The sequence below is a fragment of the Tasmannia lanceolata genome, unplaced genomic scaffold (assembly GCF_043159265.1).
Source record: "Tasmannia lanceolata isolate RefF3 unplaced genomic scaffold, GAP_Taslan_0.1 ptg000018l, whole genome shotgun sequence".
Classification (NCBI taxonomy): domain Eukaryota; kingdom Viridiplantae; phylum Streptophyta; class Magnoliopsida; order Canellales; family Winteraceae; genus Tasmannia; species Tasmannia lanceolata.
In genome coordinates, this window is record NW_027518695.1 from 11,419,603 (window position 1) to 11,444,134 (window position 24,532).

Genomic DNA, 24,532 nt, shown 5'->3' on the forward strand with positions numbered 1-24,532 from the left:
ATGTGGTCAGTACAATTCTTTGTCGGCCCTTGCGATTTTTTTTTGCTAGTTTTGCTAATATGATGATATCAAAAGAGAACGGTGTGTGGAACCATGGGTTACGTAAGATTAGTTCCACATCGGAAATAGAATACAAAACTTACAGATAAATAAGAGGTTGGCAAAGTTTATTGAAATCGAGCAATGATGATAATTCATGCCTTGTGACTAGGGTTCTGTCACAATCGTCAGATCTGTAAGGACGATTAGGTTTTTCTGAGCTCTTTAGGTATAATTTTTTTTCCCTTTTTCTATTGACCTTTTCATTTAAATTTAACTCTCCCGCTAAAACAATTCGTTTTTTCCCGGTAATTTCCATCTTTTCTCTCTTCCCAAATTTTCATGCAATCTCTAAACCCTAACTACTGATTTGTTTCCAGTGTCATCTGATTTTCACCACGGCGGAGTTGTCTGAGTGCTCTTCGTCTTTGAATTCTACGAATGAAAAGCCCGTGCTCGTTAGTGTCAAAAGGAAACCTTTCCAATCTCGCCTCGATTCTTTCTGTGAGTTTGAAGCTTTGATTTCTGTCTTTTTTTTTGGGTCTTATTTGAAAATGACTGGAGAGATTTTCGTAGAGAACGGGCATTTGATTTCGGAGATTTTTTGGGTTTATAGGGTTGGAGATCAACGAAAGGCCCATCAAGCGTCCTTGCTTGGATTTTGGCAAACTCTCCATCTTTGATTCCACCGGAAAAGGTAAAAGGCGCTTGTCTTCTCTTCTAAATTTTGGTTTTTCTTTTTAAGTTTATGGTCTCAATTGAATTTGCCTGTGGCAGCATTAATGAAATTTAGGCATGGAATAGTATTTTTTTCATCGAAGGATGATAAGTATGTAATGGTCTCTTTGGCTATGCAACCAAATTTCATTTTGGGTGTAAATTTGCAATCTATTTTCTTTTGAGGAATGCTAAACTGAAGGCGCCCTTGCTGCTGGTTTTTGCGATGGGTTTCTTTAATTTAGCTTTCCTCTTTTCTTTTAGAAAGCAAGTTTACAAAAATTGCACAAAAAAAAAATGCAATTTGGGTGTATCTACTATTCACGTAGGCAAATAAAACCAATTGATATCTTGAATTCTCTCTCCCTGTATCTTTTCCTTTCATGGCTGAAGTTTAGCTAGAAAGGAAAAAAAAAAGCTACAACTTACTTATTCTGTACTTTGAAATTATCCGTCACTAACAAAGAAATTTTGTGCCTCTCGAACCACTAAAAGTGATCGATTGACCATGACTTCAGTCCATATGATTTCTAGAGAAATTATATGGTGGGTGGATCAAATATCAAGGGTGGTACCTCCATCGTATGGTTGTAAGGCATTACACCGTGTAAAAACGACCAAATCCTCGGGGGAAGGGGGAGGGGGGGTGCGTGGGTGGGGTTATTCCTCCGTATGAGAAGATTTTAATACGTGGACAGGGAACACTAATAACACAGAATCTTACCAAGTGTGGAGGACTGGAATTGGTCATTTGTCCTTCGACTGTCCTACATGATGGGAATTTGTTGAGCAAAATGAACAAAAAAGAGGACAAAATTCCTGAAGAAGATTGTGGATCCCAAAGTAGAGTTGCTTTTCATCGTAAGAATGATTATCTCACCTATGAAAGAGCGAGACAAGTATTGACACCAAAAGAATATATTTTATACTCGGCTTCTTTGTGGAGAAAATATATTCTCCTCAATCATTTATGGTGGCTCCAAGGAGAGCATGGTGCACGTAGAGATGGTGAGGAAGCTTAGTTTGAATGTGGAGAAACATCCCCAATCATACAAATTGTCTAGAAAGGTAATGTACTTCTTATTGATACACATTGCTTAGTTAATTTTCCTACTGGAAATTATTATAAGGATTCCATGTGTTGCAATAAGGTGCCCATGGATGCATGTGATGTATCCTTGCTTAGGGCATGAATTTTTGTTTTGAAATTTATCCACCACAGAGAACTGATTACTTACGCTTCTAATGGTAGGAAAAATTTCACCATGTTCACAATGTATGAGATTTTTGAGAGAAAGAAAGAGAAGGAGAATAGGATTTGCTTGGGACTTTTCAGGGTTGAGACAGGGATTAGGGTCTGTGATGGGTTAGGAAAATAGAGAAAAAGTATAAAAGGACAAACTCAACTCAACTAAGCCTTTGTCCCAAACTAGTTGGGGTTGGCTAATGAATCATTTAGAAAATTTTCATGAAGAAGGTGAAAGGATCTACCATGCTCAAATTGACTGAGTATAGTCCCGACACTAGTTGGGTTCGTCTACATGAATCAGTTTCTTCCATTCTATCCAATCCAAGGTCATGTTCTCTGTTATGTTCCTAGCCCTCAAGTCTTTCCTCATTATTTCTACCAAGTTGTTTTCGGTCTGCCCCTACATCTTTTTACTCCATCAACTTGGCACGAGTCACTTCTTCTCACTCGAGCATCCAAAGGCCTATGTTGAATATGCCCAAACCATCTTAAGCGGTGCTCTCTCATCTTCTCCTTAATTGGTGCCACCCCTACCTTTTTACGGATGTCTTCATTTTTAATTCGATCTAACCTTGTGTGGCCGCACATTCATCTAAGCATTCACATCTCCGCTACACTCATCTTATGCACGTGCTGCTTCTTGGTGCAAGGTTTAAAATTTCGACCGAAATCCGAAATTTCAGATTTCGGTCAACACCGAAACCGAAACGTTCTGAAACCGAAATTCTCGAAACGTACCAAATTTCGGCGAAATTTAAGATAAAATATTAATTTTTTATTCTTGTACAAAATTTCAACCACAATTACTAAAAAGCCTAAATTCAAGTAATTTCGGCCCAAAAAACGACATTTCGTGTGCCCATTACCGAATTTCACCCGAAATTTCGGGATTTCGGCTAAAATTTTGGTTTAGGATTGGACCGAAATTATCTCCAAAACCAAAATTTAAAACCTTGCTTAGTGGCCCAACATTCTTAGCCGTACACCATGGCTGCCCTCACAACTGTCTTATAAAGCTTTCCCTTTAACTTGGTAGGTATTTTACGAATTTAGAGAACTCTTGAAGCATGCTTCCACTTCAACCAACCTGCTTGTATTCTGTGGTTAACATCCTCTCCAATCTCTCTTTCCTTATGTAGAATTGAACCAAGATAGCGAAAGATATCCCTCTTAGGTACCACCTGTCCAATCATATTTACTACATCGTCACCTCGCCTTCTTACATTACTAAAGTTGCATTCCATATACTCAGTCTTAGTCCTGCTCAGTCTAAAACCTTTGGATTCTAAAGTAGTTCTCCATAACTCTAACTTAACATTAACTCCTGCTTTGGTTCTGTCAATTAATCCTATGTCATCTGCAAAGAACATACACCACGGCACCTCGTCCTAGATACCCTTCGTAAGTTCATCCATAACTAGAGTAAAAACATAAGGGCTTAGAGCTGATCCTTGGTGCAGTCCTATTGTAATTGGAAACTCACTAGACATGCCATCCGTAGTTCTGACGCTAGTTACTTCTCCATCGTACATATCCTTAATCATATCATCAATAAAAGGATAAACTAGTTCAAAAAAATAAAAGAATAAAAGGATAAAGTTATTGTTGGAAAAGTAAGTAGTTGGGAATGAAGTGAATAATGTTATGAAAAGAAGATATAATTGAGAACTATATAGAAGAGCAAGCGGATCTCAGGTTTCGTAGGTGTAACGAGGAATGAAATATTTACCTATTTTAAAACTTTAAAACCAGTCCCTTGTTAAGTGATCTTGATCTATAATCTCTGATACAATGTTAAACTCTTCAACTAACATATGTGAGACGAGAGAAGAAAGAAAACAAAAAAGAGGAGTTTTGTAAATAGGTTAGAGCTCGACATCTGGCGATCACTTTAGAATCTTAGAGCCTTGTAAATATTCTCACCGTGAATTCGTGTGTTCTTTCCATGTCTCTCATGTGTGCTTCTCTGTGTAAGTTCAAGCGTCCTTTTCCTTGGCCTGCACCAAGCCACCAAGCTATGCCACTTGTCCCAAGCGGACTTGGTGTTACATTTGGGTGTTGCACTGAAGTTGAATGTGCATGAGGCAAGAGTTTTGGTAGCCCCTGACAGTCCACTCTACACCTGCAATTCTTTTCTTACCTAAGGAACCCTACCTTCTAAAGAGCTGACATCTTAACAAATATTAAAATAACATGTCTCCAAGGAAAGTGCTTTCATGTTTTAATTTTAATATCCCTACTTCTTATGCTTAAAATAGTTAGATTCCAGTTAAAAATAAATCTCCTAAAACAACTAATTTCTTTGGAAGCTAGATATGATTATCAATAAGAACTACCTGATTATATTTTTCTGGAATTCAATGCAGAACCTGGGGGCCTAATGGGGAGTTTGATAGCTTGTGTTTTTTGGGAGTAAACGGAAGAATTCTTGGAGGATCACAGCTTCGACAATTATGTAGGGGTAATGGAATGAAAGAATAGTAGAAAAGGTAAGGAAACTCCAGCAAATATGGTGGCATCTAGAATGAAGTTCCCCATAATCACCTAGGCTCTTATACAATAAGAATTCCGGGGTTTCGATCACACCTTTCACAATTATGTGGGGCTTGTGGAATGAAAGAATAGTAGAAAAGGTAAGGAATCTCCAGCTAATATGGTGGTCCCCATTGCCATTCAAAAAAAATATGGTGGCCCCCATAATCATCTAGGCTCTTACAAAATAAGAATTCTGGGGTTTCTCAATGGGGGATGTCATGCAGAAAAATGAGGTGGTTGGAGTTTCCTTGTAAAGGATAGGTGTGTTGGTAGAGGGTCATCGCTTCCTACCACCTCGGTGAAGTAAAACTTTGATGGTGGCTTTAAAGGAAGCTTGAAATGTGTTGATTTATTAGATGTGAGGGGCTTTGGGTGTTTGAGGATTCTATTGGTTATCTCCGAATTAAAGGTGACTCAACTAACTTCATTCCTTGGTGTCCTAAAAGAGACTTGGTGTCTTGGATCACGGAGAGTTGCTAATCATTTATTAAATATTGGACTTGAGTATCTCTCTTTCTCTCTCTCTCTATGCTTATCACCGTGGAGTGCAAATGACATGGTGGGTTGTCTGATTGGGGAGCCCATAACCGTGGGATCTATCTGACCACTTTTTGTTGCGTTGTTGGACACTGCTCTTTGTTTTTTCCGTTTCGTTCTTTTCTGTTTGCTCGTTGGTTTTGAGCTTCTGTTCTTTGTGATCATGCCTGTTTAAATAACTTTATGTTATCTTTCAAGAAAGAAACATTCCAAATATAGTGTTTTTTTGGAGAAAGTAACACAAATAGAGTGTATTATATGTTTTCTATATAGATAGCAGGTTTGCCTAAGTGGATGCTTTTCCCTGTGTCTTTTATGCATATGTTCTTTGATTTGTCTTTCAAACTCTTCTCTACTCATCTATTTCGTGCATGTTTTCTTAGAGGAGTTGAAGTCCAAAAAGCTGTTAGTACAGCATGTGGAGACAGCAAGCAGTTCTGAGAACATAAAAGAGATTCTACAATCATTTATGGTCAGTATGTCAGTCTATTTTTACTCTTTGTATTGAGTTATTTTCCAAAAGATTCTCATTCCAATTATGTTGAACTTATTGATTATAATTTTTATGGAACTAGATCGTATCACATCATACGATATCCTGGAGAAGTCTTAAAAATGAATGAATGGTGTGCTATACACTTTATCAGTTGAGAGGTTAAGGTGTTGATGCATGGATCTGTCTCAATATCTGTGATGTATGGTTGGATATTTGAACAATGAGATTATTGGGAAAGTTGCCTTATTTCCCACCCACGGGTGGAAAGGTAAGAAGGCAAAAATGGAAACTGCCTTTTAGGTTTTTTGGAAAACCCAAAATATATAAAAGAGAATCGGTATCTGATTTGACAAATTTAGCATCCCTGAAAATTTTTGTTTCTTTGGCTCTGGGTATTCATCATTGACGAGCTAAAGTACTTAAATATTTGATCATGTTATGGTTCTCATGTGCCTATATATATGCACTTCGTAGACTCCTCATGTTCCTATATATATATGCACATTACATCTTTCTAAAGTGTTTTATTCATTTGAGCAAACATTCAGAAACCCTATGTGTACATTCTAATAATTGTCTTCTTTCTGAAGCAGCCAAATTCTACTGATGAAAATGAATTCAGAAGGAAGATTGAGGAGCGAAGACGAATGTTCAAACAACAGAATGTAAGAGCAACATCTTTTTGGGATCATTTATTTACTATCTATCTGAGAACAACCACCTATAGTACTCCTTGGAGTTTAAGAAGAGTCGCGTGACCGAAATTGTGTCAAGTTTTTGTTGTTATCCAGATGGATTAGGGCACATCAGTTTAGACTTTATGATGTTTTTAAATTGGGGACCACTCAGGGAAATGCTTTCAGTGAATGCAACTCAAATATTGTTGGATGCTTCACATTAATTTTTTTTGTTCTTTTTATTTTAAATTTCAATTTTCACCATGCTGCTAAATTGTCTTTCCATTCGATCACCGCCGTTCATGATTAAAATTATTGGACGGTTATTTGGAACTAATGCTTTGCAAACTTCCATCTTGGCATGCAGAAACAAGATCATCTATGGTCAGTGGCTAGACTAAAACATGAGGTACATACATGTTCTTTTTTCCCTTGTAAATAGTTGTTAAGATTTAAGTTTTAGTTATTGTAGCTGTACTTACAATTGTGAAATGTATCACCTCTCATTTACGACTACACATTTGCAGAATCTATTCTCCTTATTGTACTGCATATATTAGTCATTATCCATATTTTGGTTTAGATAGGTGGTCATTAATGTATCACCTCTCATTTGCGGCTACACATTTGCTGGATCTCTTTGCTTTTTTGTAATGCATATATTGGTCATTATCCATATTTTGGTGTAGATATGTGGTCATTATGAGTATGGCGATCCATGTTCACAACTGGACTTTTAAGGTTCATCACACACATTTTTTTGACTGGTGAATCAATATTAGAAAGAAGAGCAAAAGATACACCTCGACCAAGATGGTCGAGGGCCACATTAAAAAAGAAAAGGGTTGGGACTTCTACACCCTTACAGTAGGAGAAGGGATGACATGCACGCTGAGCTGCCTAAAGAAGGATGTGAGAGAAAATGACCCATTGGTGCTCCACATCAACACAGATTTATCCTCCCCACTCATTATGAACACTCAATCCAACCTCAATACAAAGGATGGCACCATATTTAGCTCCAAGTTGAAGAAGTTAAGAAAAAATAGCACCGTTCACACTACCTTGCCATCCTAACGGACGAAGGACTCACCAACACTCAGCCCCGATCTAATATGACTCTGAAGAACTCGTGGAAATTCACCTTCATGTGTTAGGTGCCACACCATAAATCGTGGCAAAAATAGACCTGCTCGCTATAGCACACTCCAAACCTCATACCAAGATCAAATGAGTCCATGGATCTCTTGATATCTCTCCAAGCGGTAATCCTTCATAAGCAAAAAGAGTGCTCCTTTGACCACCACCCAATACTAGACCCATACTTCCTGGAAATCACCATCATGCATGGCCGATCCATCTCCCCCAAGACTGCCAAATCAACTTTCCAAGAATGCGTCTATTCCTCTCTACGAGACTTGGAATACCAAGGCCCCTGGCCTGCAAACGATCTCCCAGTTAACGAAATGAACTTCCTACTCTCTTCTCTGTCATTCCAAAAGAAGTTCTTCTAGGGACTTCCTACTCTCTTTGGTGTCATTCCAAAGGAAGTTCTTCTAAAGCCGCTCGATCTTGTCAGTAACTCTAATCAGAATCTGAATAAAGACATAAGATTTGTAGTTGATTTGCATGCACTACTTTAATTAACAACTCTCTTTTGTCAGTCCAAAAGAGGTTCTTATAGAGCAACTTGAGCTTGTCAATAACTCTAATCAAAATCTGAATAAAGACGAAATACGAAGTCAAGTTGGCAAGTACTGCTTTAATTAACTTAATTCTACCCCAAGGGAAGAAAGCTTTTCTTCCAAGGGGAGAGCTTCTCAACCCTGTCGGTCACCAGGTCCCAAAGACCTTTATGCATGCAACTCATACAGCGATTACCCAGATAATATGTAGGAATCATTGCTTCCGTGCAACTCAAGAATCAAGTGTATCTATCTCTCCATTCTCCAACTGCACACCCACCATGGATTGTAGAAACCAAGAAATACCTTCTCAAATAGGATCTAACACGTTTTGCAGCAAACATAAAAAAGAAGTGAGAAACACCATCACACAATGCAAAGAGACAAGATTTATGTGGTTCGACAGGGTGCCTACGTCCACGGGAGAAGGGTTTCACTATTACAGTTATGCCAAGAAATAGGTTGGTCTGACCATACTGTCAAGAAGGACTCTAATTATGCCAAGAAATAGGCAGGTCTGACAACTTACTGTCATAGGACCCAAATATGAAGATTTTTACAATCAATCAGGTTTCTACCTTTTTGGTTATGCACAGTCGAATGAGAAGACCATCTGATGCAGCACCGTGAAGAAAAGAAGAGAGAAATAGACGAAAGAGGATAGAATTAGAAGAATAGGGGAAGAAGAGACGAATTTAGGGAGAAGTAGAAGAAGAAGAGAAGAATTGACGAATTTAGGGAGAGGAGAAGAAATCAGAAGAGGGAAGAAGAAAACCAGAATTAGAGGGAGAAGAATCTTTATTCAATATCAATCAAAGTTAACAATAAAGCTCTAAAGAGGCCTATATATAGGCAAATAAGTAACCTAAGAAATAGAAACCTTCTAAAATAAGAATTCCCTAAAAGACTAAACTTCCTAATTCTAAATAACATGGAAAATAAAATCCTAGAAACTAATAACATGGAAATAAAATACTAGAAACTAAATAATACAAAAATAAATCATAATATCTGCATCATTCTCCCCTGCTTGAAAAAGAACTCGCCCTTGAGTTCTAGTCCACCTGGGTCAAATATGTATACAATCCGCTGAAGTAATAGAACACGTAAGCTGGCGGGAGCAATCATCATGTATAACGCTCGAGACAATCGAGAGAAGCATCTGCAAGGTCGGCGGAAGAAGAGGAAAGAAAGGGCCCATGTAGACTCATGCGAACAGAATCTGCGCTGGAGAAGTAAACTAGCTGGGAAGATCGCAACGTACTCCTCCTGGATCAGTGGGATCGGCATAACAGCAATGGGCAGTACCAATCCATAACTAGCCTCAACAAGGTCATCATCTACTGGTATCACATCGGGCGCAATGGAATCAACAACAAAATCATCTGCTAGAATCGTATCCGGTATAGTGATATCAAACGGGTAATCATCCTGATCAATCTGCATAACAAGTACCTCTGTGTCAGCACAAATCCCGACAATCTGCTCAACTGGCTCAAGAATAGTGCAATCATCCGTAATATATTCTCGATCATCTGTCTCAAGTAATGGCTCGTCAAGCAAGGCACTCGCCTTTGACTCATGGTGGTGCTCGGTCGACTCTGCCAATGGATCAACCTCATGCGGCTCTGCCAAAATATATGTCTCGACTGTAGAAGTGGCAAAATCTCTCTCTAGATGCTCGACAATCGATGTGGTAGAAATCTCATAAGCATCATGTGCAACGATGTCGATATCGGCAATCAACTGAGTCTCTAACTCTGGATCGTCCATCTCAGAGCCTGAATCTGAATCTGATGGAATCAAAGGCTCAACGTCGATGATCTCATCAATACTAGCATCGTGCTCTGGAAGAATAACAGCAACGTTGGTGGGATGGATGAAGTAGTGAAGCGGCTCTGCAAATATGACTCGTGCATGCGACGCTCTTGATATCTGGTGGTTGCTACAATTTCGGCTTTTTGTGCACGATGGGCTGCAGCTTTTCTCTCACGGAGGGCTGCGACTTCCTGTTTACGACGAGTTGCCTCTTTGCGTACTACCATCTGCTCGTACTGATAAAGAGCTACTTTCGCATAAGCGTAGAGAAACTCCTCACGAACCTCCTCCCATCGACAGAATGGAGGTTCGCCTAAGTGACGGCCCTTCGCCTCCAAGTATCTCCAATATGACTGAGCTTGTCCTCTTACAGTTTTTCTGAGTTGGTAGATGGGTGTGCGTTCATCATAATCGTAGTACACATAATATGCATCCAAAGCGTAGATCCACTGTAGACATACATCCTCATAATAGCTATAGTGAGTCTGGCCTTTCAAATAACTATCGTCGTACCCTTCAAAATATGGAACATAGGGCGGAGCCATTGGGATCGACGTCGAAAACCGAAGTCAGCCGTCTGATTTGTTTGTCATGTCAAAAGGAACACAACGCCTATCTCGGATCCCAAATCGGATGAGTGAAAGCTGATGATCGGAAGAAGGGTGTAATCAACGGCTGAGATGGGTCCTGAAACTGTGCGGAAGACGATGGTCCGCTGCTGAAAATAGGCTGAATGCGCTCTAAAAGTTGTCACGAACAACTTTCGTGTTGAGGTCGATGGCCAATTTTGAGTGGAAATAGCTCGGGTGAGGAGAGATAAAATGCGATGGGGTAGAGAGAGAAAGCATAGAGAAGGGAGAGAGAAAAGAAAATTCTATTTTTTTTTCTGTTTCTTTTTTTATTTATAGAAGAGGGGGTGTCTGAGGTAAAACAGGGGGGTTAAATCTAATAATACTAATATGAAGGGGTGTGCAAGGAGGAAAGGAGGTTGGTAAATAGGTACTTGTTAATGTAAGGGGCTGTGGGGAGAGACACTAGAGAGAGAAAAAAGAGGAGTGTCCAAGGTAACTAAAGATGGGGCATAAAGATTGTATTGTTTTGATTTTGTGCTCCGTGAGTGACTCACGTGACTGAAAAGTCACATGACAATTAAAGCAAGCAAGAGGGGGTGCCTATGGGAAGAATGGGGGATGTGATAATAAGCTCTTTTCCTTTCTTTCTTTGCTAACGTTAGCTCATTCACGTGACTTTTCAGTTTTGTAAATCAATTAAGAAAAGGAGAAAGGGGGTGCCAAGGAGGGAAAGGGGGGGTGGTAACTATCTCCCTTTGTTTCAAAAAGTAACTTATTATACCACACCAACAGTGACTTAATGGGCAAGTTACTATATCATGTGCAAGTCAAATTGAGACGGTGCCTACTTGCCTAACTTTCTTAAAGAGCTTACCCACTTTCACACATGTCACTGTCATATTGAAAAAGATCTTTCCTAAAAATACTCAAGCCAATATATCCTTCCAAAATCTTCTCATATGCTTGCAAGAGGCAGCCTTCCATTTTTCACAAATCCCATTCCACCTTCTTTCTGTTCCGTGATAGTTGCAGGCCTGGCCGGCAGGAAGAAGAAGCTCCGGGCTCCGGCAAAGAAGGGGCGGGGCGGCGAAGCAAACTTTTTTTTTTTTTTTTAGAGGTCTGATTTTAGGGTTACTAGATGAAGATGAACACGGTGAAAGTTGGATTGGTGTTTGGCTGCTAAAGAGGAAGGGTTAGGGTTTATGATGGAAAGATAAGGAAAGAGGGTATTTGGGTTTTGTTTTAGCCGGGGTTTGGGAGTTCGGTTTAATGGCAAATTGGGCTGATGACAGTTTTAAGGGGAAAGAATTTCCAGGGACTGTTTTCTAATTGGTTGCAGGAAGGTGCTTGGTAGGGCAAATTTCTGGGCAGTTTAGTGACTTCTACAGACTGATTTCTAATTTTAGTGTATCTAGAGGACTGGTTTTTATGGTCGGAAAAAAAGAGAGAGGAAAGATTCACACCTGGGGCTGGTAATGGTGGTGATCTACAGGCGGCTCACTGATGATGGTGTGGAGTTGTGATCTACTAGTTTAGGGCAGCAGGAACCCAGAAATCTGGGTTGTATTTGCAACAAATCCTTGGGGAAAGGGTACTGCAAACCGGTGCAAAATCTGGGTGGAACAAAGATGGTGAAGTGGCTGTTATGCTGGTGGCTGGGGTATGGTGATGGATTAGGCAAAATAGTCAGGGATGGGTGGCCGGTTGGGTTTAGGAGGGTGGTGGTTTGGCTAAGGTTTATTGAAAGAGTTGAAAAAATTGCACAAAATTCTTGGATAGAATTAGAAGAATAAGGGAAGAAGAGACGAATTTAGGGAGAAGTAGAAGAAGAGGGAGAAGTAGAAGAAGAATTGACGAATTTAGAGAGAGGAGAAGAAATCAGAAGAGGGAAGAAGAAAACTAGAATTAGAGGGAGAAGAATTCAATATCAATCAAAGTTAACAATAAAGCTCTAAAGAGGCCTATATATAGGCAAATAAGCAACCTAAGAAATAGAAACCTTCTAAAATAAGAATTTCCTAAAAGACTAAACTTCATAATTCTAAATAACATGAAAAATAAAATCCTAGAAACTAATAACATGGAAATAAAATACTAGAAACTAAGTAATACAAAAATAAATCTTAATATCTGCATCACCATCAGTCAGTGACTCACTGTAAATGGGTATGTAACAAACCAAAGTCAAGTGACTCACTGTAAATGGGTATGTAACAAACCAAAGTCAAGGGAAAGAATACCGTGAAACCCATTCTAGATGTAACATGGCTCAAATCAAGGGAATACAGTCTAAAACCCTCCAAGGAATGCCATTCTTTGGTTTCATCTTGACTAAAATTTTAATAGAAGATGAAAGACATCATTCATCCACTGAGGGCCCAAGCCGGTAAATATCAATCAATCGTTGTTCAGAACCATCAAACTTTAGTAATAGCCCAAAAAAAGAATCATACGTAACAGTGAAAATACAAAACAACAGCATAACTCTATATGTACTCCACAAAATGAAGCAGGATGAAGTTATTGTGACTAGATTCCATCTTAAAAGACGACCACTAGAAATCCCTTGAAATCCAAAAAATCACCTTAACACTGTTCTAATATTGATTAAAAATACTACAAATGCCTACAAGCTAAGATCTTTCAAATGATACCATTTTCATGGGGTTTCTACGTTTCTTTGGAACTGCCATTTTAAAAGAAAAAGGTTTCTCATTTTTATAGTTGGATGTGAAAGACATGTATTTCACAGTATCTGGAGAGATAGCTCACTAATAGACTGAGGGATAAGTAATTTGACTCATTTACATACAGATCATGAATGTTTCCTCCCCTCTTCAATCAACTGTCTCACTCTGGTCTCCCTTGATCACTTCAAGCCTTTTCAGTGGAGAGAAGATTGTGATATAAGATGAAAGAAACTAGGGTTTCAGGGTCTCTACTGTGACACCTTATTGAAATGATGGATGGAGGTTTTGTCGAAATTCAAAAGAAGCATTTACTTCTTTCTATATTTCATTTTATTAATCATATGCCTCTAATTGTATTTTAGTGTAGTACTACATATTTAGTTGAATAATCAAGAATAAAAGGGGGGAGATGAAAAAAATATCCTCCACAATCTCAATGGAGACAAGGGCTTATGCTGGGGAAGGTTGGATTATATGACATGATATTCTGATAGTTCCACTTTCATCGGTGGATATGAAGAAATGATTAGTGACAGTTAGATTTTCAGTATGAGGCTTCATTGGTTTTTTTTTTTTTTAACTATTATCAGGATCTGGTGAAAAGTGCTCGTTTTGAGCAAATATGGAAGAGCCGCAGGGGAAACACAGAGACATGTCATGATGATTCAGTAAATGAATTTTGTCATCTTTATGATGTTGTCCGTGTTGATGTCGAGGAAGAAGCATCCAGCAAGGTGCAAGAGCTGGAGTAGGTTCTGCAGCTTTATCTTTCTTCAATCAGTTATTTAATTTTATTTTTGGTTGCATCCTTGCTTTTGTTTTAAGTGGTTTGATTTTTCTGATTGTGATACAGAAGTGCGTCGTTGGAGGATAATGCGATTTTGTGTAACTATCTTCCTTTAATAAGAGATTTCCTTCCAACTGCTGCTGCCGAGATTGAATCTGATATGAGTACTTGCTCATCCAAAGAAGGTCCCCATGCTATCATTTTCTTTATTGATGCATTTGTTTGTATCCTTATTTTATGTTTATCTTGTCTCTTTTTTCACAATCATTGATCAAAATCTAGAATTTGGCACAATTTAACTGTCTCAAGGCTTAAGCCATTATAGTGCTCACTGTATAAATTAGCCTTATGAAATTTTTTGGTCTTAATTGAGGCAAATTTTGCATGCTTTAGCACAGACAGATTTCTAGGTTCAATTCTCCTCAATTGATAGAAACCTAATGATTTTTGTTGTACTTTATTTTGTTTTGAAGTTTTCCTTGGAATATTAAGAGAGAGAAAACAAGATAGAGAGAGGAGAGAAGAGAAATGAATTCATGGAATATATGAAAACAAAATATATGAAAGGCATAAGCCAATACTAAAAGGGGAGTAGAGATACAACCCGATAACCAATAATCATTTACAAAGAAGGCATGTCATTCCAAATCTTCAAGTTAGTTAAAGTCCGCCCAAAATTTTAAACTTATCACTTAAATTATTCCCTTCCCATTGCAAGTGAAGTTTCCATTTGGTGTCCGTGCATCCATGCATGTATATTTGAAAAGATACAGTTGGACCCACATTATTCGATGATCCAAACATTAATTTGTTGGGCCCCAACATAAATAGAACATGATCGAAAATCATTTTCATAGGATGATCCTAACCGTCCAATATCTAGAGGGACAGCTCATTATAGAAGCCTTTACAGATCGGCAGGTTAGGATCATCCTATGGAAATGATTTTCGAGCACGCTCATTTATGTTGGGGCCCAACAAATGAATGTTTTGGATCATCGAATAATGTGGGCCCGACTGTATTATTTTTTTAAATGCGTGCACATATAAAAATAAGCACTCAATCATTCTAAATAATATCACAGTTTTCCAAAAAAATTCTTCTCGATTTCTATGGCTGGGGGTCAGCTTATTAAGCTACTGAATTACAGTTAGTGTGTCTTTCTATCCATAGCTTTGAACATTGCATTTCTTCATAGTTTAATCTAGTCCAGACAACCATGAGCTCTACTTCTATAGCCTCACCTCGCCTCGCTGCAAGGACCTACAAAAGGCAATTGAAATCACCATTAGCCCCTACAACCAATATTCCATCTTTTTTATAATATTGACAACTTTCACTTTACTACCCCCATCAAATTTAAGCGTAGGCCTAGGCCATCCAAGAATTTGAGAGGAAAAGAAGGGGGGGGGGGGGGGGGGGGGGGGGGGGGTGTTTGAACAACGATCCAGTCGGAAATGATATTAGAAAATACGTAGTTTTAGATGCACGTTCCGAGAACTCGACAATGAAGTTTGGATTTACGGTTAATAACATTGATTCAATTGGCATTGACATAATAGGAATATTTTTTCTATTAAGGAGGATGACTTCAGAATCACATTATGAAAGCTAAATTAATATATACTGTCAAGGCTCATTTCATTGGCATCATACGTTTCGTTTCTCGTAGATGATCTTCGTCAGGTAGTATATACAATGCCTCTGTTCAGTTTGCATATAGAATAGGAACTTGATGTAATTTTGTTCTAGCATTTTTGGTGTCTTTTTGAAACCCATGTCAGTTTTCTGTATGATATGCTTTGAGAGATATTTTTGAAGTTCTTTTTTGTTCTGTGTATCTGAAACCGTGCTTAATGGTTTGTCTCTGAGCGTTGGACAGATGGCTATGTTTATGACTTGTATACTATGGGGGATGATTTGACTAATGCAGAGGAAGATCATTCAACCATGTATCCACTGTAAGTATTTCAGATTATGCCTCCAGTTTTCTTTCTCTTTTTGTCTTATTGAACCTTGAAATGGATTTCAACTTGAGATGATAATGATATACAAATTTTGTCAGGGTTCAAGTAGATGATGATGATTATTATGATGGCCCAAGTCAATCTGAGTATGAAACTGATGATTCAAACGGTATCCCTTCTTTCATTAATTTTGTTTCAAGATAAATTCACAATATCTTTTTTCTAATCTTGGTCCTGTTTGGGATGCAGCTGAAGATAACCCACTGAATGATTATCCTGATGAAGAATCATCTGATGATGAGGAACATGGGAGTAGAAGCTCCTATGATCAATCATATGAAGAGTTTGTTGATGAAGATTACTGGAAACCCCGTTGATGCCTTCACAATGGAATTTCCACCACGTTAAACATGGTTTGAGAAAGTTGAGAAAGTGCTGATTTGGCTCAGTTTTAGTTCCCATTTTGTTGTTGCATTTTATCTTAGCAAGCATGCTGAAGGGATGGCAGATTAACATATGATCATTTAAGTTTTAGACTCTTCTCTGTGAATATTTTTCCTGTCTTTGTATGAAAATTACATTTTTCTCGATAAAATAAATTCAGGCAACTGATATTGGCACTTCCAAGTTTTGATAATTGCACTAAATCACCTTGTCCTTTCATTCTTAATTTGCTTCTAAAAGATTTTTTGGAATTTGTGTTAACCTTTGACAGCTGGTTAAATGGCAAAGGATAAGATGATCTAGTGCAATTATCAAAAGATGGTAGTGCCCCGTTAGCCTAATAATATTATGTTCAAATTCTTTCTTTTCCCAATTGTCAATTAGAAGATTTTGCTTGTACGGATTACTATCGGTTTGATATAGTGCGTGGGGGGAGGGGCGGAGGGGTTGTTGTTTGCTACTGTCCATCACAGAAAGCATTTTCCAGGGCAGCTGTTGCATGAGAGTGCTGCCACATCAGATGAATTAAATGAATAAGACAATCTGTTGACAAGTGAGCATGTGTCTGCTCTCTCATGCAACATCCGTCCTGCGAAATGCTTTATGTGATGGTCCCTAGCAAATCCCTTATGGTTTTCATTTGACTTACTTGAAAATGTGTACATTGGGGAAGTACATTCACATGCAAATGCGTCGATGAAAACAAAGTTAATTAAGTAGAAAGTGGAGAGATGAAGGCCTTGTTTTGTGTGGGAAGAGAAAAATCTCTCATAGGTCCAAAAATTTATATGAAAGGACACAAGACGAGAATTTTGGATGCCTACATGGCTATATAGCTCCAAGAAAGTACTAATATTTTGGCTATAGTTTGAACGAAGGCACAGTGAGAAATGGCGTTCAAGAGAAGACGGGATTGGAGACTGCCCATTAAATACACATCTTCCACAGTTCCACTCTTCAACTTCTATGAGTCTGAGAAAGGGAGCAAAAGAGAAGCAGAGAAAGAAAAAGAGAGTTTCCATATAAAAATTTTATGTTTTTACAGCTTGCTCAGCAGGGAAGCTCTCGGAGAAAGGGTGAATGCGGAAGCTCACCTTGCCCCCCTTTGCCGTAAATGATGCAACCAGAGGTATGTACCACCTTCCCTAAAAGATTTCCTTCCTCGCATTTTGTAGGCCTCGTAGCTTTGCAAGCAAACCAGCATCTGACCCATTCCATGCATAGCTTGCCATTAAATGATCCAGATACTCATTTGCACATCCTCTTCTTAGCACTGTAGGTTCCATCGGTTTGAATCCAATCCGGCACTTACTCCAAGTCATCTGCATTGGATGTTATTAAATGAATCCGATACCCTTGTTAGAGATCAGAAACCTATACCCCAGAACCACCAGTTTTTTTTCTCCACTGGTGTTTTCGTTTTCCTTTCTACTCTCTTCTACACAGGTTCCACCCATATCTTTTCAACATGGACACTACAAAGCCACCCGAACCAAACTTCACCCCAATGAAGGATGCTGCATGAGCTGTTAGCAGAACAAGAGAATCAAGATGCCATAAAAACGCCGGACAAAAAACAGCTAGTCAGCTAAAAACCCAAAGTCCCTCGGTCAAAAAGAGTAAAAACAAACAGCAAAAAGATACTCAAAGCATTGGACCAGAAAGATGTGTTGAAGCCACTGCTGTCGACACTCTCCATTGCTGAAGTTCGCAGTAGGAACGGAAAATGAAGCTGCCATCCAAAGATTGGAGACGAATGCAAAAATGGAAACCTGGAATCAGGAGGAAAAGCATCCCACCAATCTCTGTAAAACAGTTTCAGTTGAGAAAAAACAGTTTTTATTCTCACCTTTTTGGGCATGTATTTGGCATGGATTTCTAAAGTTGTTGATTGTTTTCTCCTCAACTTTACATGCCCAGGTGAGTAAGATTTGGTTTATATAAGACTATATGTATTTAAAAGGCCTTAAATAATGCATTAATAATGCATTTTCTGGGTTGAAGTTCTTAGTTGGTGGCCTGTTCAAATACAATTCAACAAATCATATTTTGGAAGTTCAGCATCTGTAGGAAGAGCATACTGTAATGGAGATTGTGTTTTTCTGTCACATCCTTTTGTTTATCAAAACCCTGCAAAGAAAGAGGCTTTGTGATCGCTTTGTGATCTTTCTTTTTCAATAGGTGTGAATGCATAGATCTTTTGTCATGCTTTCTCTCTATGTTCTTCTGTTACCTAAGATCTCTTGCATTCGCTATAATTTGTGCAGAAAAGCAACTTTTGTGTGATCATTTCTCATAGCAAGTTCAAAGCTATTTATTTGCAGGCTTTAAGACTTAGTTTTCCCATTTTATTTTATAGTTATATCTAATTTGGTGTATCATCTGTTTTTTTTTTTCTTCAATCCCTTATCTGCGATCTGAACCCAAACTCCCCAAAGAATTCTGAAACTGCTCACATGTTGGAACATGTTCAGTGAGAGCAAGCGAGAGTATAATCAAAGAGTGTGGGAGATAGTGGAGGAGAATTGGCGTTTAGCTTTGCATCATTTCAATCTTTAAAATGTTAGCTTCTTATATGGCTTAGATCTGTTTGATTGAGAAATCCAAAGCTGAAAATGTCATCACCCTGTGTCTTCCACCATCTCCATTTCTATTTCCCATGTTGGTAGTCATCTCATCCACAATTTGGCTCCATTTCCCCGCCACCTCTATGCAAATATATGTTTCCATAAAGTGAGAGTAGATATATGGTTCTGGTGCTCCCTATTTTTATTTACCACATGAACATGATTTTTTATTTGGAGATATGGCTTCCATTGTGATATATTTTGTTCTTTTACTTGCAATTATTTTGGATTTTATATTAGTAAGATGCGGCCAAGAAACCGACTTCTAGCTCAACTGGTTGAGCACTTGTGAAATGGTGATCGACCACAATATTTCTCAAGAGGATGGTGGTTAGAACCCACCAAGATTTTTATTGCTTGACGTCTTCTATTTGGATTTTATCTCATTCTATCTTATTTAGCTTTTAAATTGTCTCTTTCTAAGATTAGAGATAAATAAAGTCCAAACAAGTGGCATATCTAGTTTTTATAGGATGTCTAGAATTAGGTGTACGCACAGGGCCTACTATATTTGAAGGTCCAAACCGGACGAGTCATTTGTTGGGCCCCAACATAAACAGTTTATCCCAAAGAAAAGTTATCCTAGGGCCCATCTTGTTCGAAGATCCAAACCGTTCATATGTTGGGCCCCCATATAAAACAAATGAATGATTAGGATCCTCAAATAAAGTATGCCACAGCATAATTTCCAAAAATAAACTCATATTATCCTCCTCCATTTCCAGATTTTCCTGTGCAAGCAGCTTAAAAGGAAAGAAGGCGTATGACGCACTTCGCTTAGTGTACAAGCACCTCTAAGATACCAACTATATCATAATAAAATAGGAAACAAAGAGACAAACAAAAAAAAATCAAAGTCAAGGTTCCCTACTGGCTCTTCACATGCAAAGCTCAGACCCCAATTCATTCTCTTACTCAATCAATAGAAATTAGTAAGGTGTGTAGATATCAAATTCGATACCCCTACCCAAGTTTACCGTTGGCAAATTCCATCTTTCCATTCAGCCCACTCCATCTGTCCTCACTTTGGATTCCTTTTCACCCCCCCCCCCTCTCTCTCTCTCTCTCTCTCTCTCTCTCTCTCTCCACCTTTTGTCTTAATTTCATCATCGCCGCCCTTCTTTATGAACGCACATTCCTCCAACCCAATTGAACAAAAAAAAAAAATTGCAACGGTTCGATTGTAATGGGACTCTGTAATTTCTAACAATGTTGAATATTTGTAGGCTCTTCTTCCTCCTCTTCTTTCTCGGATTTTTAAAGGGTACTCAAACAGTGGAATTTGATTTTGGGTCCATGACTCTAGACAGTCTGAAACTGATCGGAGATGCCCATTTGAAGAACAACACTGTTCGCCTCTCGCGCGATCTTCCGGTGCCGAATTCCGGTGCCGGACGAGCTCTCTACAGCAAACCCATAAGATTCCGAAATCCTGACACCCATTCCTCTCTCTCCTTCTCAACCTTTTTTTCCTTCTCAGTTATAAATCTCAACCCCTCTTCCATCGGAGGCGGTCTCGCATTCCTTATCTCGTCATCTGATCAGTCCATCGGTGACTCCGGCGGGTACCTCGGTCTTGTCAATGCGACCGGAACCGCCGATCAGATCCTAGCCGTAGAATTCGACACCTTGATGGATGTTCAGTTTAAGGACATAAATGGGAATCATGTTGGTTTGGACATCAATAGCATGGTTTCTTTACAAGTTGCTGATTTGGATTTGGTTGGAGTAGATCTCAAGAGTGGGAATTTAGTCAATGCCTGGATAGATTACGATGGCGCGAATCGGGTTTTCAATGTCTCTGTTTCTTACTCGAATCTCAGACCGGGGACTCCAATTTTATCCTTAGATCTTGATCTAGGACGTTTTGTTGGGGATTTTATGTTTGTGGGTTTTTCGGGTTCTACTCAAGGTAGTACAGAGATCCATTCTATTGAATGGTGGAGCTTTTCTTCCTCTACCTCGGGTTTTTGGCCTCCGCCACCTCCTCTGCCAAATTCAACGGTAACCCCAACGGCTAGTCCTTCAAATTCAAGCTCAATGTGGACTCCAACGGCTGATTCTTCGAACCCACCACCGCCTTATTTGGCTCCTTCGGTTTCAGTTACGGGCAATTCAGAAGAGACTAGCAAGTCCTCTTGCCAGAACCAGCTCTGTGAAAAGAGGGCTGGAGCTATTGCGGGAGTGGCAATTGCTGGGGCTTTTTTTATGGCCATTTTCGCAGGTTTGCTCTTCTGGGTCTACTCTAAAAGATTGAAATCTAATAAAAATTCAGTGTCTCTAGCATCGGAGATTATCAGAACCCCGCGAGAATTCAGCTACAAAGAGCTGAAATCTGCGACGAGGGGCTTTGATCCTGTGAGGATTATCGGCCATGGTGCGTTTGGGACTGTCTATAAAGGAATAATTGCGGAGACTGGTGGTTTGGTTGCTGTGAAGAGATGTAGCCATAGTGGGGGTCAGGGAAGGACTGAATTTTTATCTGAATTGTCAATTATAGGAACTTTGAGGCATAGAAATCTTGTTAGGCTCCAGGGTTGGTGCCACGAGAAGGGCGAGATCCTACTAGTCTATGATTATATGCCCAATGGAAGCCTTGACAAGGCTCTGTTCGAAGCCATAACGCCATTGCCATGGCGGCACAGAAGGAAAATTCTCATGGGTGTGGCTTCTGCGTTGGCTTACTTGCATCACGAATGCGAGAACCAGGTGTTACAATGGTTTTCCCTTATTTATGTTATTTCCATATTGCATTAGGTTTCCCTAAGGCGGCCCTATACGTCTGAGATTATGACAACCAGTGGTGAGCCCCCAAACCGATTATAGGACTCAAATTAGGACTCAAATTGATGTAATTTGAGTCAAATAATCGGTTTGGGGGCTCACCATCAGTTGTCATAATTATCTCAAATGAACAAGGCTTAATTTTTTTTTCCTATTTTCCTTATTTCTGTTTTCTCCATTATCCTCTGTTTTGATAGAATTGTGTTCTATCACCAGGTAATTCATAGGGATATCAAGGCCAGCAATATAATGCTAGATGAGTGGTTCAATGCGAGATTAGGGGACTTTGGTTTGGCAAGACAGGTCGAACACGACAAGTCGCCGGATGCTACAGTGACAGCAGGGACAATGGGCTACTTAGCACCTGAATATCTTCAAACAGGGAGAGCTACTGAGAAAACTGATGTTTTTAGTTTTGGGGCTGTTGTTCTTGAAGTGGCTTGTGGGAGAAGACCCATTGAGAGAGATGTTGAGAGGAGTCATAGTAATTTGGTGGAGTGGGTTTGGAGTTTGCATAGAGAAGGGAAGCTTTTAGAGGCTGCTGATAAGAGACTTGGAGGGGAGTTTGATGAGGAGATGAGGAGGGTGCTACTTGTTGGGCTTGTTTGCTCACACCCTGATCCAGTTTATAGGCCTGCTATGAGGAATGTGATGCAAATACTAGAAGGAGAGGCCCCATTGCCTTATGTCCCAATATCAAAGCCTTCATTGAGTTTCAACACTAACCATCTTTTGTTGAGCTTGCAGGACAGTGTTTCTGATTGTAATGGGATGATAACTATCTCCACTTCCTCCTCTGGTAGTTTCAGTGGAAGGGAGTGATATTTTTTTCTTTGCTAGTTTTTTTCTTATTTTTCCTTTTTGTTGTGCATTAACTTCTTCCTATGGTATATAATATTTATTAAATTCTTTGGCGAGTTTATAACAAATAAAAGACAGATGTGAGCTGATGCTGATGGTGCTTGTTGAAAGACTGATGAATCGATATGGCTTCGATATGGCTTATGGGATTTGTAACACTTCGGGTTGACTAGGTTTCTATTATTTATTAGTGGAGAAATGAGGGTGGCAGTCCCTTTCTCTTGTCAATTTGCGTCCCCACACTTGCAACCCCCGCCCCCCTCCCCCCGCCCCTCCCTACACACACGCGTCGCGCACACAGATAGAGAGAGGGGTCACATCCCAATTAGTCACAAAAAAAAAAGTAGCATGATATTTCTGAAATATCTATCTGTGGCATCATTCAATCCAAAAGACTATTTTGCCGTCAATGCTTCATTTCTTTCATTGTTCCTCATCTTCTCCGAACAATCACTCCTCCTGCGTGTATGTTTGTTGCACGGGCAATTCGTAAAGACCGCCACCACCTTCTGCAGCCTGGGCACAGTCGTTCTATGTTTGCATGCAAAATATATCTCTTAATTTTTCCTCACTTTGAAGAAATCAGTGAAGAATACCCAAGTCAGTGACGAAATGTGTTCAATCCAAAGTCGAAAACTCGAAGCAAGTTTTGAAGATACTGGATCGAATTATAATTGGGAAGCCATCGGAGTGTTGAAAAATGTGGTTGTGTAAGAAAACATGAGGGTGGATCTTGAAATTTTCTGGTCGGGTTGGGTAAAAACGGGTTCAAGTCGAGTTAAAAAATATCGAGTCATGTTGGAAAAAGATCGGGTCGAATCAGTCAAGGTTGGGATCTAGTCAGTTAATGTTGGGGTCGAACCGGTTAAAGATGAGGTTGAATTGATCAAAGTTGGAGTCGGCTTGCTAAAAAGTTGGGGTTGACAGGCAAAAGTTAGGGCCGATTCAGGAAAAGCTAGGATCGTGTGGAGAAAAGTTAGCGTCGACCCCAATTTTTCTCTAGTCGATCCCAACTTTTGCCAATCAATCCCTATTCGATACCTACTTTTAGCGAGTCAACCCAAACTTTTGCTAAATCGACCTCAACTTTCACGATTTGTATCTCGATCGACTAGTTTGACTAGGGGTTTTGCAGTAAAATTACTTTTAACTGTCCCGAATAACTAAAATGAGATAGGTGTCCTTCCCCAGAGGCTGATGACGTTGGTCATTGTTCTTACATTGTTTTCCGGATGGTTCTGTTTTTTAAAGAGATGGTAGAGATAGTTGATAAAAAAAAATGGCGCTATGGATAACTCTAAAAATTATTTAAATATAATTTTGTATTCAAATGGTTTTGAAGTTAAATTTGATTATTGTAAATAATGATTATAAAAATTAAAATTTAGTAAATGACTTCCTAAGAAGCTTTAATGTTCCATTTGCATATAATATTATGGGATTTGCTAGGGTCCATTGCAAAAGGCATTTCGCGGAACATCTGTTGCATGAGAGAGCTGCTAGCCAGCCACCCCATGAATGATGACAAAATCTGTTGGAAAGTGAGCCTATGTGGCTGCTCTCTCATGCAACAGATGTTCCGTGAAATGCCTTTTGCGATGTACCCTAGCAGACTTATTTGCAAATAAGAACCGAGCATAGCCCAAAGAGGCCTTTATTCTTTCAAGGTCTAAGGATAAATACGAGAGCGTAAGTCATTTTGGGGTAAATTATTTCATATGAATTTACTTACCCTATATTGGTTTACTCTTGAATTAGTTTACGTTGTTCCAATCTACAAGGTAAACTAAGTAGTTGTTTGGTTTCCAGTGTTCCATTGTGGCTAAGCTGTCAAGGGTAATCGTACAACTTAATTTTTTTGAACAATTCATTTGTAAACAAATATATTCGAGGGTCAGTATCAGCTTTCAAGGAGATTTTGCTATGTCTTTTTCACAACAGTTGTTCAAGCGGCTATGATCATTTGATTAGTGCTTCTATAAAAAGACAAAATATAAGTCTTTTCTTCATAGACAAGGAAAGATCAACACTACCTCGTAATAATTC

At 39.1% G+C, this 24,532-nt stretch overlaps 2 protein-coding genes and 1 non-coding gene across 3 annotated transcripts; all 3 read left to right on the forward strand.

Moving 5' to 3' along the window:
- On the forward strand, positions 1-16,320 carry LOC143850049 (RNA-directed DNA methylation 4-like). The gene is made up of 12 exons (XM_077359372.1): positions 1-5; positions 269-347; positions 420-543; positions 656-736; positions 5,461-5,549; positions 6,167-6,238; positions 6,618-6,659; positions 13,606-13,763; positions 13,869-13,987; positions 15,686-15,764; positions 15,869-15,939; positions 16,020-16,320. Exons 1-12 carry the CDS (start codon positions 1-3, stop codon positions 16,145-16,147), a joined length of 1,047 nt encoding a protein of 348 aa, XP_077215487.1. The 3' UTR covers positions 16,148-16,320.
- LOC143852124 (small nucleolar RNA snoR114) lies at positions 179-263 on the forward strand. The gene has a single exon (XR_013236700.1). It is a non-coding gene; the product is annotated as a small nucleolar RNA snoR114 (small nucleolar RNA).
- A 3,589-nt stretch (positions 16,321-19,909) lies between the features above and the next one.
- On the forward strand, positions 19,910-22,534 carry LOC143851547 (L-type lectin-domain containing receptor kinase VIII.1-like). The gene is made up of 2 exons (XM_077361011.1): positions 19,910-21,550; positions 21,842-22,534. Exons 1-2 carry the CDS (start codon positions 20,051-20,053, stop codon positions 22,445-22,447), a joined length of 2,106 nt encoding a protein of 701 aa, XP_077217126.1. The 5' UTR covers positions 19,910-20,050; the 3' UTR covers positions 22,448-22,534.
- The last annotated feature ends 1,998 nt before the right edge of the window (positions 22,535-24,532 follow it).

Excerpts from the sequence above, each read along its gene's own strand:
- LOC143850049 (XM_077359372.1), top strand. Across the intron at positions 13,764-13,868 it reads AGCAAGGTGCAAGAGCTGGA|AAGTGCGTCGTTGGAGGATA; the intron begins GTAGGTTCTGCA and ends ATTGTGATACAG. Across the intron at positions 15,940-16,019 it reads TGAAACTGATGATTCAAACG|CTGAAGATAACCCACTGAAT; the intron begins GTATCCCTTCTT and ends TTTGGGATGCAG.
- LOC143851547 (XM_077361011.1), top strand. The coding sequence starts at position 20,051 with ATGTTGAATATTTGTAGGCTCTTCTTCCTCCTCTTCTTTCTCGGATTT. Across the intron at positions 21,551-21,841 it reads ATCACGAATGCGAGAACCAG|GTAATTCATAGGGATATCAA; the intron begins GTGTTACAATGG and ends TTCTATCACCAG.